At 40.1% G+C, this 11,765-nt stretch overlaps 3 protein-coding genes across 3 annotated transcripts; 2 read left to right on the top strand and 1 right to left on the bottom strand.

The window, feature by feature from the left end:
- The first annotated feature begins 217 nt into the window (after window positions 1-217).
- LOC147848827 (uncharacterized) lies at window positions 218-2,619 on the top strand. The gene is made up of 4 exons (XM_087338066.1): window positions 218-1,438; window positions 1,537-1,651; window positions 1,796-1,990; window positions 2,197-2,619. Exons 1-4 carry the CDS (start codon window positions 283-285, stop codon window positions 2,291-2,293), a joined length of 1,563 nt encoding a protein of 520 aa, XP_087194192.1. The 5' UTR covers window positions 218-282; the 3' UTR covers window positions 2,294-2,619.
- LOC147848826 (pentatricopeptide repeat-containing protein At2g03380, mitochondrial-like) lies at window positions 1,147-5,979 on the bottom strand. The gene has a single exon (XM_087338064.1). It carries the CDS (start codon window positions 5,656-5,658, stop codon window positions 2,968-2,970), a length of 2,691 nt encoding a protein of 896 aa, XP_087194190.1. The 5' UTR covers window positions 5,659-5,979; the 3' UTR covers window positions 1,147-2,967.
- A 3,971-nt stretch (window positions 5,980-9,950) lies between these two features.
- Window positions 9,951-11,759, top strand: LOC147848825 (uncharacterized). Its single transcript, XM_087338068.1, has 3 exons — window positions 9,951-10,161; window positions 10,267-10,355; window positions 11,153-11,759. The coding sequence occupies exons 1-3, from the start codon at window positions 10,020-10,022 to the stop codon at window positions 11,273-11,275; spliced, it is 354 nt and encodes a 117-aa protein (XP_087194194.1). The 5' UTR covers window positions 9,951-10,019; the 3' UTR covers window positions 11,276-11,759.
- Window positions 11,760-11,765: the final 6 nt, after the last annotated feature.

Genomic DNA, 11,765 nt, shown 5'->3' with positions numbered 1-11,765 from the left:
AAAAAAACGGCATGCACTATGTATGTTAAATTGGAGGAGGCCATTCGGAGAGGAAATTTTGGCGGGAAAAATCGATTTTTTTTGTTGTGTTTTTTGGCGGGAGCTCGGCTTTTTTGGCGGGAGAATCCGAGAGTGAGAAATGATGGAAGCTTTCAAACTCTCGATCGCGTCTTCCTGTCCCCCTCCCCTCTTCTTAATCTGTCTGTCTGTCTCTCCCTCTCTCATTCTTCTGTCTCTCTGTCTGTCTGATCGAGTCGTCTTCTTCCTCCTCAACTAATCGCCATGAGATCTCCTCCTCCTCCTCCTAGGGCTGACCTCAGCCCTCAGATGTGGCCTCCTCTTCATCCTCCTCCGCACGATCACTGTTCCAGACGACCCCACCAGGGAGCTTCGGTAGAAACTTCTAAAGCTTCGCTCTCCCCAGAAGAAGACCGATCGATGAGTTCCTCCTCTGGTGGAACTAGAACCAGAACCAGAACCAGAACCAGAAACGGTCTGTTTCGGTCCTCCAGATGTTATGCCCCAAGGCGCCAGGACATTGCAACCCAGGAAAGAGAATGTGCAGAAGAATCCAAACATAATCACAAGTCTTCTCAACCACATCACCATTCCTTTGATAGTGGAAACGCTGTTAGGTCGATTCATCATTATGAGCATGCAGAAATCCACCACACTACAGGGGCCAAACGATCTGATCCTGGTATTAGGTCTCCTGATCTGTATGTTATCAAGAGAAGGCCAAGATTCTGTCGCAATAACTGTGCAGAAACTGAGACTGGAAAGAGCATTGCTAGTCCTTCTTTGGTTCAACAAGAACAACGGATGGAGTCGACTTCTGGCTATGGGAATTGTGGGTCTCTTGTTCAGAGATTAAATTTTCTCGATGCAGTGAAACGAAAAGAATCTTCCGCCAATGAATCATGTGGGGGGATTGATAATTTAACAGGAGCCTGTCCTGCAGAAGAGAAACAACGTCCTCTTCCTACTGGTCTAGACACAGAAAATATGAATGATGGCGTGGATTCTACGGGATCAGAAGATCAGTATAAGATGTTAGCACAATTGCTATTCAGTGACTCGTGTAGTATTAATGGTGAATTTGATAAGGCCCCTGCACATGGGAACATCAGTCCTGATGATGGTGGATCTCCCTTAGAATATATGGACAGGGACTTGAGAGGAGAGCTTCCTTCTGAGAATGAAGTTTCAGAATCCAAAACTGTAATAGAATCAAAATCTGATTCTGATGTTTGTTGTGTAAAAGCCATCATAGAAGACAAGATTGCAAATGTGAATGGTCGGAAGACAGATATGGGAACTCCAAACACGAAGAATTCTGCAGTTAATGAAGATGTAATGAAAATAACAGCAAAATCAGGGAATGATTTGACTGCTTTTGTTGATGTTACTAACAAATTCCTAATCAATTCTCAGCCAGGTGATTTCTTTTGAACAAATAGGTGCATTTTTCAGTGGAATTATGTTATTTTCTCGATCTAATCACTTGTGCATGTATTCTGGTCTGCAAATGTCCAGTGTTTAGAGCAGCACCGCAGGAGATTGATGGTCATCGTCTGAATCAGAGGCAACGTCAAATTGAATTTGGGAAGAACACGCTTGGATATGAGCGCTATATTGAAACTGTTCCAAGGTGAGCGCTGGAATCTGCTTGTGGACTAGAAACCTTACTGTAGTTTTGCTTTTGGCTATGAAGCGGTCACAATGGGTTGTGACTTGATGATGTATTGTGTTGCTAAAACTCAATGAAAGTTTGTTTGCATTATCCTTGACTTAGGGACAAGAGGAAAAAATCAGATCCTCAGACACCGAATGCGAAGCAAGTCTGCAGCAAGCGTAGTTGGGATGGGCAAATTCGGAAATGGAGAAGACTTCTTCATGAATATGATCCTCCAGTGGAGGGGGGTGAAGAGATGGCAGAAGACTTCACAAAATTTCATCTAATATCTGATACAGAGAAGGAAGGAGACAGGTAATAAATTCATGAATATCCTCCAGTTTCATTTTTCTCAAATGCTACTATATACCATCAAACAGTTGTACAATGTTAAATCTTCTTTCTTTCTCTGCAAAATTAACGAAACTATGGATTGCACTTACAGAAATAAATAAAAACTTGTGGGTATTTCAGTGAAGCCTTTTGGTGTCCTCACTTCACTGTTCTTTTTTGCACAATAGATCTTCCGAAGCTGATTTCACGATGAAAGGTGAGAATCAGAAAGTGATGGTAAAAGATGTGAGCTTGGAAATATATGAAGATTGGATTGAGCCTTAAAGAAGGAACAGGGAAATGGCCATGCTCAAATTCTCTGTTATGATGCGATTTCAAGGCCTATAGAAAAGCTTGCTCAGTAGAATGCTTTGTTTTGAAGCTCTATTCATATGTCTCATCAAAAGCTATGATTAACTTATTGTCCATCAGACCTACAATGGGGTTCTTGAAGTTGCTTTTATACAGTAAATTGGAGGTTTTGTTTTGAAAGCTCTAATTATAGGGCTCTTCAGAAGCTGCGATTAACTATTGAATGTCCTTCAGACCCACAACAGGGTTTGCAAAGTTGCTTTTATACAACAAATTGAAGTTTTCGGTCTTAATTTTGACGTTGTGTTGGCTGAATGTAATCATGTTTCATTTCTTCTTTTTAGAGAGGTAAAAAAGAACTGATCATATCAGCAATAATATAGACATCCTGGAAGTGATCAAAGAATATCATTGAATCTCTGATATCTTGAACTGATTGCAAGAGAAATGGAAATCTTTATACATTTCACTGACTGCTTATGAGAAAAATAGTGGCTGGTCAATGAAATATTTCCACAATCCATTCAAGATCTGATAAGACTAGCAAACAATGCTGATCACTTCGTCATGTGCAATTGCACATGCAAATCCTATCCCAGATTTTTGTGAAATGGATTCTTGTAATCATTCTATGCTACCATAATATGCTACAGCTCCTTTTGTGTGGCAGCAGCTGCATATATGTTACTCATGCAAACATATGCAGCAGCATTGTCTTTATCCAACTGTGCTGACTGTTCAAAGGCCCATCTCCCAACATCTAAAGAGTTATGTTTTTGACAAGAGCCTAGTAAAGCTGACCATAGCTGAATACAATCGGTTTCACAGACATTCTCAATGACCATGATGGCTTTGCTGAGCTGTCCAGTATGGCCAAAAAGGTTTACCATGCAAGTATGGTGTTCCAAGCTTGGAGTGAAATAGTATATAGATTTCAAAGCATAAAAGTACACCTGTCCCTCCTCTACAAGACCTGTTAGGCTGCAAGCAGATAGCAAAATAACAAATGTAATAGCATCTGGCACAGACTCTTCTGCTAACATCTTATTTAATGAAATAAAAACCTTTTTCACTTGACCAAGCTGCGCATATCCAGAGAGAAGTACATTCCATGAGATGACATCTCGTATGGGGAGCTCGCCAAAAATCTCTTCAGCTTTGTGAATCATGCCACACATCGCATACATGTCCACCAATGCAGTTCCGAGAACTGCATTTTCACCCAATAAGCCTTGCATGTTTATTTCAGCATGTATCTCTTTCCCCTTGTTTGCAAATCCTATGCTGCCACAAGCTTTCAAAATGCAAGCAAAGGTAACTTCATCGGGGGAGACATCATCATCTTGCATCCGTCTGAAGCAATTCAAAGCTTCATCAGAAAACCCATGTTGTGTGTATCCAGTGATCAACACATTCCAAGAGACAACATTCTGTGTTGGAAGTTCATCGAATACTTCTTGTGCTTTTAGAAACATACCACATTTTGCATACATGTCTACCAATGCATTACGAAGTACAGGATCTTTTTCCAATAGCCCCCACTTGCGGACCTCAATATGAATCTCTTGACCTTTCTCAGCTGAGCCTAATCTGCCACAAGCTTTCAAAATGCAAGTGAAAGTGAATGCATCTGGGAAGAGACCCATGGCTCGCATTTGGGTAAAGCAGTGTAAAGCTTCATTTGCAAGCTCATGTTGGACATACCCAGAAATTAGTGCATTCCAACATACCACGTTTGGTGTTATAATCTCATCAAACACTTTCCGAGCCTTTCCCATTGCACCACACTTGGCATACATGTCAACTAGTGCAGTCCTAAGTACAATATCATTTTCCAATAACCCCTGCTTGGTGATCTCAGCATGAATTTCTTCCCCTTTCTCTATTGATCGTATGTTTCCACAAGCTTTTAGGATGCAAGCATACGTCACAGCATCTGGAGAGAAACCCTCACGTTGCATTTGTGCAAAGGAAGTTAGAGCTTCATTACCAAGCTCATGTTGGGCATACCCAGTGATAAGTGCAGTCCAACAAATAATATTCCTAACTGGAAGACTGTCAAATACTTCTTGTGCTTTTTCAAGCATGCCACACTTGGCATACATGTCCACTAATGTGGTGCCGAGCACAATATCTTTTTCCAATAAGCCCTGTTTGTTGAGTTCAGCATGTATCTCTTGTCCTTGTTCACTCGATCTTATGCTGCTACAAGCTTTCAAAATGCATGAAAATGTGACTTTGTTTGGAGAGAGACCTTCTGCTTTCATCTGTGAGAAGCAACAGAGAGCTTCATCATAGAACCCATGTTGGACATATCCAGCGATCAAAGCAGTCCAGGAGACCACGTCTTTCTCTGAAAGTTGGTTCAATACTTCCCTTGCAGTTTCAAGTTCACCACATTTAGCATACATATCAATCAAGGCGGTCCCAAGCACAACATTTTTTCTCAAGAGCCCCTTCTTAGTGACCTCACAATGTATCTCTTTTCCTCTATCAATTGAGCGCATGATACTACATACTTTTAAAATACAGGTAAAGGTCACAGCATTCGGAGAGACACCCTCCTCTCTCATTCTTTTTAAGCAATCAAAAGCTTTTTGACAAATCCCATCTCGGGCATATCCGGCAATAATGTTATTCCAAGATATAACATTCCTTACTGGAATTCCATCCAGTATTTCTTGAGCTTTTGCAAGTCTACCACATTTGACATACATACTAATAAGTGCATTGCAAAGGAAAACATCTTTTTGGAGTGAATTCCTATTAGAAACGTAGGCAAGTATCCTATGGCCTTTATCGACTTCTTTTCGTTTACTGCAAGCATCAATTAATTTCAAAAGGGCAGATCGGTCCTTGAGTTTTTTATCACAATGCATGTGGTCCTCTTCATCTTCTTCCTTCACATCATTCCATCCTTTCTTCTCTCTCACAAAGAACTGGTTATCTTTCGAAGGCTCGTCATCATTTTTGCCACCATTCCGTCTTTTCTTCTCTCTTATAGGGAATTGGTCCTCTTTGTTATATTTCAAAGTGGATCTCACACCATAGCTTGTGTGCTCATCATCCTTCACATCATTCCAACATTTCGTTGGTCGTATAAGAATTTGGCTGTCTTTATTGTCTTTCAAAGTAGAACTAACAGGACCATGCATTCTGTGGTCATCATCGCCTTCCTTCACTTCATTCCATCCTCTCCTTTCAATTACAAATAGATGATCATCTTTCAAAACACATCTTATCAGACCAGGACCATACATTATATACTCGTCATCTTCTTCCTTCAAAGCATTCCATCTTTTCTCCTGTCTTACAAGTAACTGATTATCTCTTAACATAGAATTGATGAGACCATACACTATGAGCTCATCATTATCATCGTTCACATTATGTCATCTTTTCTTCTCTCACATAAGTAACAGTTCATTCTCCCCCCCCCCCCCTCTCTCTCTCTATCTGAGGAGAAATTTGTGACAGAAACGATGGAGGAACCATAAGATAATAAACGATTAGACGATAAAGAAAAGGATGAAAGTTTACCTTCGTTGTGTTAGGATTACTCCATGGTTCTGACGGGGATCATGGAGAGCTACGAGACCATAAGAGGCGAAGATCCATCCTCACAGGAGGGTTGTGGAAGAAGAAGTGTGAAAGATGATGACGATTGATCCATGGCCATAGCCATAGCCATAGCCATATGTGGGGGCACCCACCAAAATTTGGGTATTTACACAGAAATACCCTCCCCCCGCCCGCCCCCCAAGTTTATAAGAATTACCAAAATACCCCTGACACCATATCCTTCCACACCATGAAGGGATCAAATGCTCCTAAATAACACACGATGCTTTGACTTGTCATAGTCTCCCGGCCTTCGATCAAGTGTTTGAAATTGGCCACAATCCACAACATATACTTAATCCGTCTCTTTGGATGATGACTGAACTCAATCCATCTATAGTGTGTGTATATGTATGTATGTATGTATGCCTTTCGTCACACAGTTTCGGAAACAATGAACTCCTTGGGGGCAACATTGTGGCATTCAGAAAGAGATGTTGAGGGCATCGTCTTCTTTGTTACATGCGTAGGAAATGGATCACCTCACTTGTTTCGGCACGGGGCACAAACCTACCACTCTCACATATTTCTTGTCATTGCATGTACCATTCAATGACAGTCCCTTCGATGCAAGCATCAGTTTCACTATCCCTGATCAAGACATGCACTATATCAATAATAGATCAGTTTATTCTACCTCACAAGGCGATATACTTGATAAATTGCACATGTCTCTCTACAATAATGGTAATGTCAACATGTCCATAGTTGAATAATCTACCAAACATGGGTCATTGTTTTCTCCACGCACATGCTAATCCACACCATCCTCCTTCGATATATTGCCAAACATTGGGTTTGTCCACATACTCTACCTTTAACTCCTCACACATCGCATTGAACACAGATTCCATCATGCAATGCATGAGTTGACACATCCATTGATAGAGGTGGTTGTTGGAGTCTGAGACCGTTAGTGCAGACAAGAACAACATCTATGCTTAGAAGATCACTGAGTTAGCATGGTAGAGCAAGATCAAAGAAACAACCCATTTGGTGCCAAAATGATTGAAATTGGTCAATTGTGAGACACTTGGTCATCCTATCTGATATGTTGTCGGTTGTGGAGATCTTCTCTAGGCCAAGCTTCCCTGAAGTTGCACAGTCCCGATACAAAGTGATTGTTGAGCGAACAAGCTCAACATGATCCAGATTGGCTGAATAAGCCAAGAGCCGGAATCGGTATCCAAAATGAAGAGCCAAATCGATGTAACTGGTAGGTCGTTAGAGGCCTACGGTCCTAGACTAGTACATAGGTATATTCTTAGGAGTTAGTGTCAGTCACTCAATACGAGCATTGAAGTACATGTCAGTACTTCTGTTAGTCCTTTTAAGGATTTGTATAAAAAGTGCTCACAGAGCACATTGTATGTATAGAGTATTGAGTTTATTTTGAAATAGAGTTTTATTGTTCTACTCTCTATGTCTCTCCCGTGTACTCTCTGTGTGTATCTTCAAGCTTTCCATTAAACCTTAGTTCTGTTTTCTATTGTTATCCGGCTGAGCCAATTGTGTCTACAAGCTTCCGCACACTATTCTTTTCATGGTATCAAAGTGCGAGGGTTAGAACATCCTCTATTCCCGACAAACGCTTAACTCGGACAGACCCTAGCCTCTGGTAAAGAACAGACAAAAGAAGAAGTTGGATAGAAGTATAACAAGCTCGCTTCCAACAGAGAAGCGCAACAAGAACAACTACATGTCTTGGTCATACAAGATGCACCAATACCTACTTGGACACGGGTACTAGAGTTATGTCGAAGGAGCAAACGAGGTAGTGTCGGAGCCGGCACACAAGGACTTCCCGGTATGGGAACAAGGAGCGAGAAAAGTGTTGTACTACCTGGGTGATGTGATGTGACACCATGTGATGCAAATACTACCTCCCTCCATTTCTCTTGGTATATCACTTGAAGGTTAGAAGATGCCTTAAGGTAGATGTCATTCTCATTTTGAAGCATGATTCGACTCTTCATGTGCCTCCATGCATGGAGATTGAGAGGTGCACCCCTTGGGACATCACATAATGTTTCCAATGTTACCTTAATGTTCCCTAATAAATCATTAACCATAAAGTCATATGTACCTCTTGTAAACGAAAAATACCGGGGGGAACAATACATGACGGGATCCACCGCCTCGTCCTCCTGTTCAAATGTAGAAGACTCATTATTGTTCTTAGAACTTGTGGAGTATGAAGAGGCATGATTGGATTGTCCTTTGACATTGCAAAAATTGAGATAACTTCATAGTTCATCATGATGGCACGAAGGAAATCTTCCTGCCAAGCACTACATGATTAAACTCATAATGGATAATTGTCAAATTGGGAAGCTTATATGTATTTTTCTCAAATTAGTGTGATTATTCTATGCTCAATTGGGAAAATGAGTATGATTATAGCTAATGAGTGCTATCAAGCTATTTATTTGGACGTTAATTTGATTATTGGAAACCATCATTACATGTAGTTAGCACCGATCATTATGGCCTTTGTTATTAGTTGGGCATGTGATGAATGGGTAGGGCACCTAAAGCTAGTAGGTTGTCTGATTTATGAGCAGGGTGTCTTATTAATGGGTAGGGCATCTGAAACTAGTAGGGTGCCTGATTAATGGGTAGGGTATTTGAAACTAGTAGGGTGTCTGATTAATCGGTAGGGCATCTGATTATCCACAGGGTGGCATGATCTATGTCTGTTGTGCATGATCAATGCATTTTTTCGTACTTATGATCTTCATACATTTTTCCATACATGTTTACCATACACACCAAATATTTATGACATACAAAATGTGCCAAAGAGTATATTCATATATAAAATGTGCAAAAGATTGTATTCATATACATGATCAAGAGTATACAAAATGTGGCCTTCATATACAATCCAAGGCATATACAAAATGTGGTCTCTACAAAATTGGTTGATTCATATACATTTCGAAGGCAACTTCATATATAAAATTGGTTGATTCATATAAATAGCGAGGCATATACAAAAACAATCATGGCTATGAAATCGGAAATCCCAAAATCCTTCGAGCCCATTTCGCCATGTTTGTCCGAAGGAGTTGAACGTCCTCATATGCAAACAATTTCTCAGTACCTTGTAAAAAAGGTGTGACTATAAGAACTCACACATTACTTATAAGAGTTCCATGCAATCCACATGTCAGGCCGTACTTACAAAATCGAAAGATGCAAAACCTAGGATGAACTCCTCTACAAGCATCCAAATGGTCTACATCATGTAATATCCATAGTCCCACCCATTGGGTTGGGTTGCGATATGCACTTGGTGATGTTGACCCTCCGTTAGGATGCAATAGTTGTTGCCGTTACATATGGTCAATATGGCCATCTTTGTTAGACTCTTAAAAGTGCTTGTTGCATCATTATTAAGTGGATCACAATAGAGCACCTCGCTGGTCATCTTCGTACTATCGACATCTTCCAGATTGTGCCACATCTTCTTCCACAACACCCAATGACCCAAGTGCAATGTGGGTATGAAGATGAAATTGAGTTGATGCTTCTTTTTATACCAGAAGCCCTTCTAAGTCGAGTGTTTGACAATTATGGGTAGGGTGTTTGATTTGGGCAGGGTGTCTGACAATTACGAGCAGGGTGTCTCACAATTATGAACAAGGTTTCTAAGAATTATGAGCAGGGTGTCTGATTACTGCGGGTCGGGTGTCTAGTAACTACTTTTTCACTGGCGCACTTTTTTTTATCCAAATCAGACGGTGCAGATCATATGCGCCCTCAACCCTCCGCCATGCAGCATCCGTGGTCGTGATTCCCTCATCAGCCCTCTTTAATATTTGGTAGCAGTTAGACACGTCACGCTACATATATACATACATATACACACATACATACATACACACACACATGGATGCACACTACATACACACACATGTCACACATACATACATACATACATACATACATACATACATACATACATACATACACACACACACCTACATACATACATACATACATACACACGCATTAGCTTGTGTGTAAGTATGAATTTACTCTGTTTTCCCGGCTCCTGCAGAGAAAAGGAGCCATGGCGATATCCAAGGACGCCATTGATCTTCCCTTGCATCCCTTCGTGGGAGAGAAGTTGGGAGTAGAGATCCCACCCCTGCAGATTGGTACCACCATAGCTGTATCTCTGGCCACTCTCTGTTTCCTCCTCTTCTTCCTTGGTTCAAAACTGCCTTCCACTGTTTCTATTTGATACATAGTTATTATTGTTTCTATTCTTTTTGTTTAGTTTTTTAGTGATTTATTGTTTCATTTTGCCTGGCCAGTTTATCGCACTGCGGTTCGGAGGAAAAGAACAGACACTATTTTGTTAGTGGGATTAAGTGGGTCAGGAAAGACAACATTGTTCTATCAGGTTCGTCTAAAGATACGTACTATGAATGTATTCATACATCCGTAGTTTTCATAAAGACATTCAAATTTAGATGCATGCACAAGCAACTGATTGTACGACAAAATCCTCATAGAAAATGATAAAGATAAATAGTTTTGAGGTTGATGCATTTGATGGCCCTGATTGTGTGTGAATTAAGTAGAGATGGAAAAACAAGATTGTTCACACACCACACTCCTTTCACTTATTGTATAATATGTTGAGGGTTTAGTATGCTTAGGGGGATACGCAGTGTACATCTTCATATATCTATGGTTTGTATGGTTCACACATTTCTAGATTCTAGCTGCATATAGAAGCAACTGAACATTCGACACATATTCTAGGCTGTTGGAAAAGAGAAAGAAAAGCATTCATTTAGAAATTGAGGTTTCTAAGGGTTTTCATGTGGATCGAGTGAAGTTGGAAATATGTCTGCTTTGAGGTCTGTTTTATATGTTTGAATGAAGAAGATATAACATACACATGCATATATCTATGTTTTGCATCATAACAGTCATATACAGGTGCATGAATAAATAACTGAACAACCCTTTCTCCTTGTGTCCTATGTTTGAATGTATCATTGAACACGAGCATATATTATGGTCTGCATATAATTAATCAGGCCCAGAATGAATTTACAAGCAACCAAACATTCAAATCATGCTTTGATAAAAATGAGGGATATCTAGTTTTTGGCTAGGTACAGTGAATGGTTCTGAGGCTATCCTGAATTGCTGATTATGGGCTAAATAAAGCTATTTGGGATGTTTTAGTTGCGAGATGGGTCTATACACAAGGGTACAGTGACGTCAATGGAACCGAACACCGATCGTTTTATATTGCATTCCGAGCTCGCTAAGGTATGTTTTCAAAGATTACCCCGCAAAAGTTTTTAAATTTTTAGAGAAATGGAAAAATCAAGAGCAACCTGATCTTTGAAGTTCATTAAACATATCTACTTACAACATGCTTTACATATGTCTCCATTGCCTGTATTTTTCGCGCCTTCTCTTGCGTACCATATAGTGATATGTACGTGTGTGCTTCGATACGAGAGACAGAGACTATTATGTAACTCAGAGAGAGATAACATATAGAGTTCTAACTATATATGTCTGACTAAACAATAACTAAGTTTGTGTACGAACCTTTTTTTTTCTCTCTTTTTGTATTTCGTTTTCAAAAACTCTTGTGCTATTATTTTCTTTAGGGCAAGCAATAGTGGCATATGCAAATGCCAGCAATCCCTTGTGCTGTTTGCTATGCTTATAGGCCTTTTCTTAAAGATAATTAGGTTATTGGTTGTTTCACTATGTATCAAATTCTTCAAACCATTTCCAGAACATTAACAATTGAAAAGTTGGTATTCTAAACTGCAGGCGAAAG

This window comes from Azolla caroliniana, unplaced genomic scaffold, assembly GCF_043228905.1.
Source record: "Azolla caroliniana isolate FFs.n. ecotype wild unplaced genomic scaffold, voAzoCaro1.0.p SCAF_207, whole genome shotgun sequence".
NCBI classification, from domain to species: domain Eukaryota; kingdom Viridiplantae; phylum Streptophyta; class Polypodiopsida; order Salviniales; family Salviniaceae; genus Azolla; species Azolla caroliniana.
This window is presented reverse-complemented; position numbering and strand designations above follow the sequence as displayed.

Excerpts from the sequence above, each read along its gene's own strand:
- LOC147848827 (XM_087338066.1), top strand. The coding sequence starts at position 283 with ATGAGATCTCCTCCTCCTCCTCCTAGGGCTGACCTCAGCCCTCAGATG. Across the intron at positions 1,652-1,795 it reads TATATTGAAACTGTTCCAAG|GGACAAGAGGAAAAAATCAG; the intron begins GTGAGCGCTGGA and ends TCCTTGACTTAG. Across the intron at positions 1,991-2,196 it reads ACAGAGAAGGAAGGAGACAG|ATCTTCCGAAGCTGATTTCA; the intron begins GTAATAAATTCA and ends TTTGCACAATAG.
- LOC147848826 (XM_087338064.1), bottom strand. The coding sequence starts at position 5,658 with ATGTTAAGAGATAATCAGTTACTTGTAAGACAGGAGAAAAGATGGAAT.
- LOC147848825 (XM_087338068.1), top strand. The coding sequence starts at position 10,020 with ATGGCGATATCCAAGGACGCCATTGATCTTCCCTTGCATCCCTTCGTG. Across the intron at positions 10,162-10,266 it reads TTTCCTCCTCTTCTTCCTTG|TTTATCGCACTGCGGTTCGG; the intron begins GTTCAAAACTGC and ends TTGCCTGGCCAG. Across the intron at positions 10,356-11,152 it reads AGACAACATTGTTCTATCAG|TTGCGAGATGGGTCTATACA; the intron begins GTTCGTCTAAAG and ends GGGATGTTTTAG.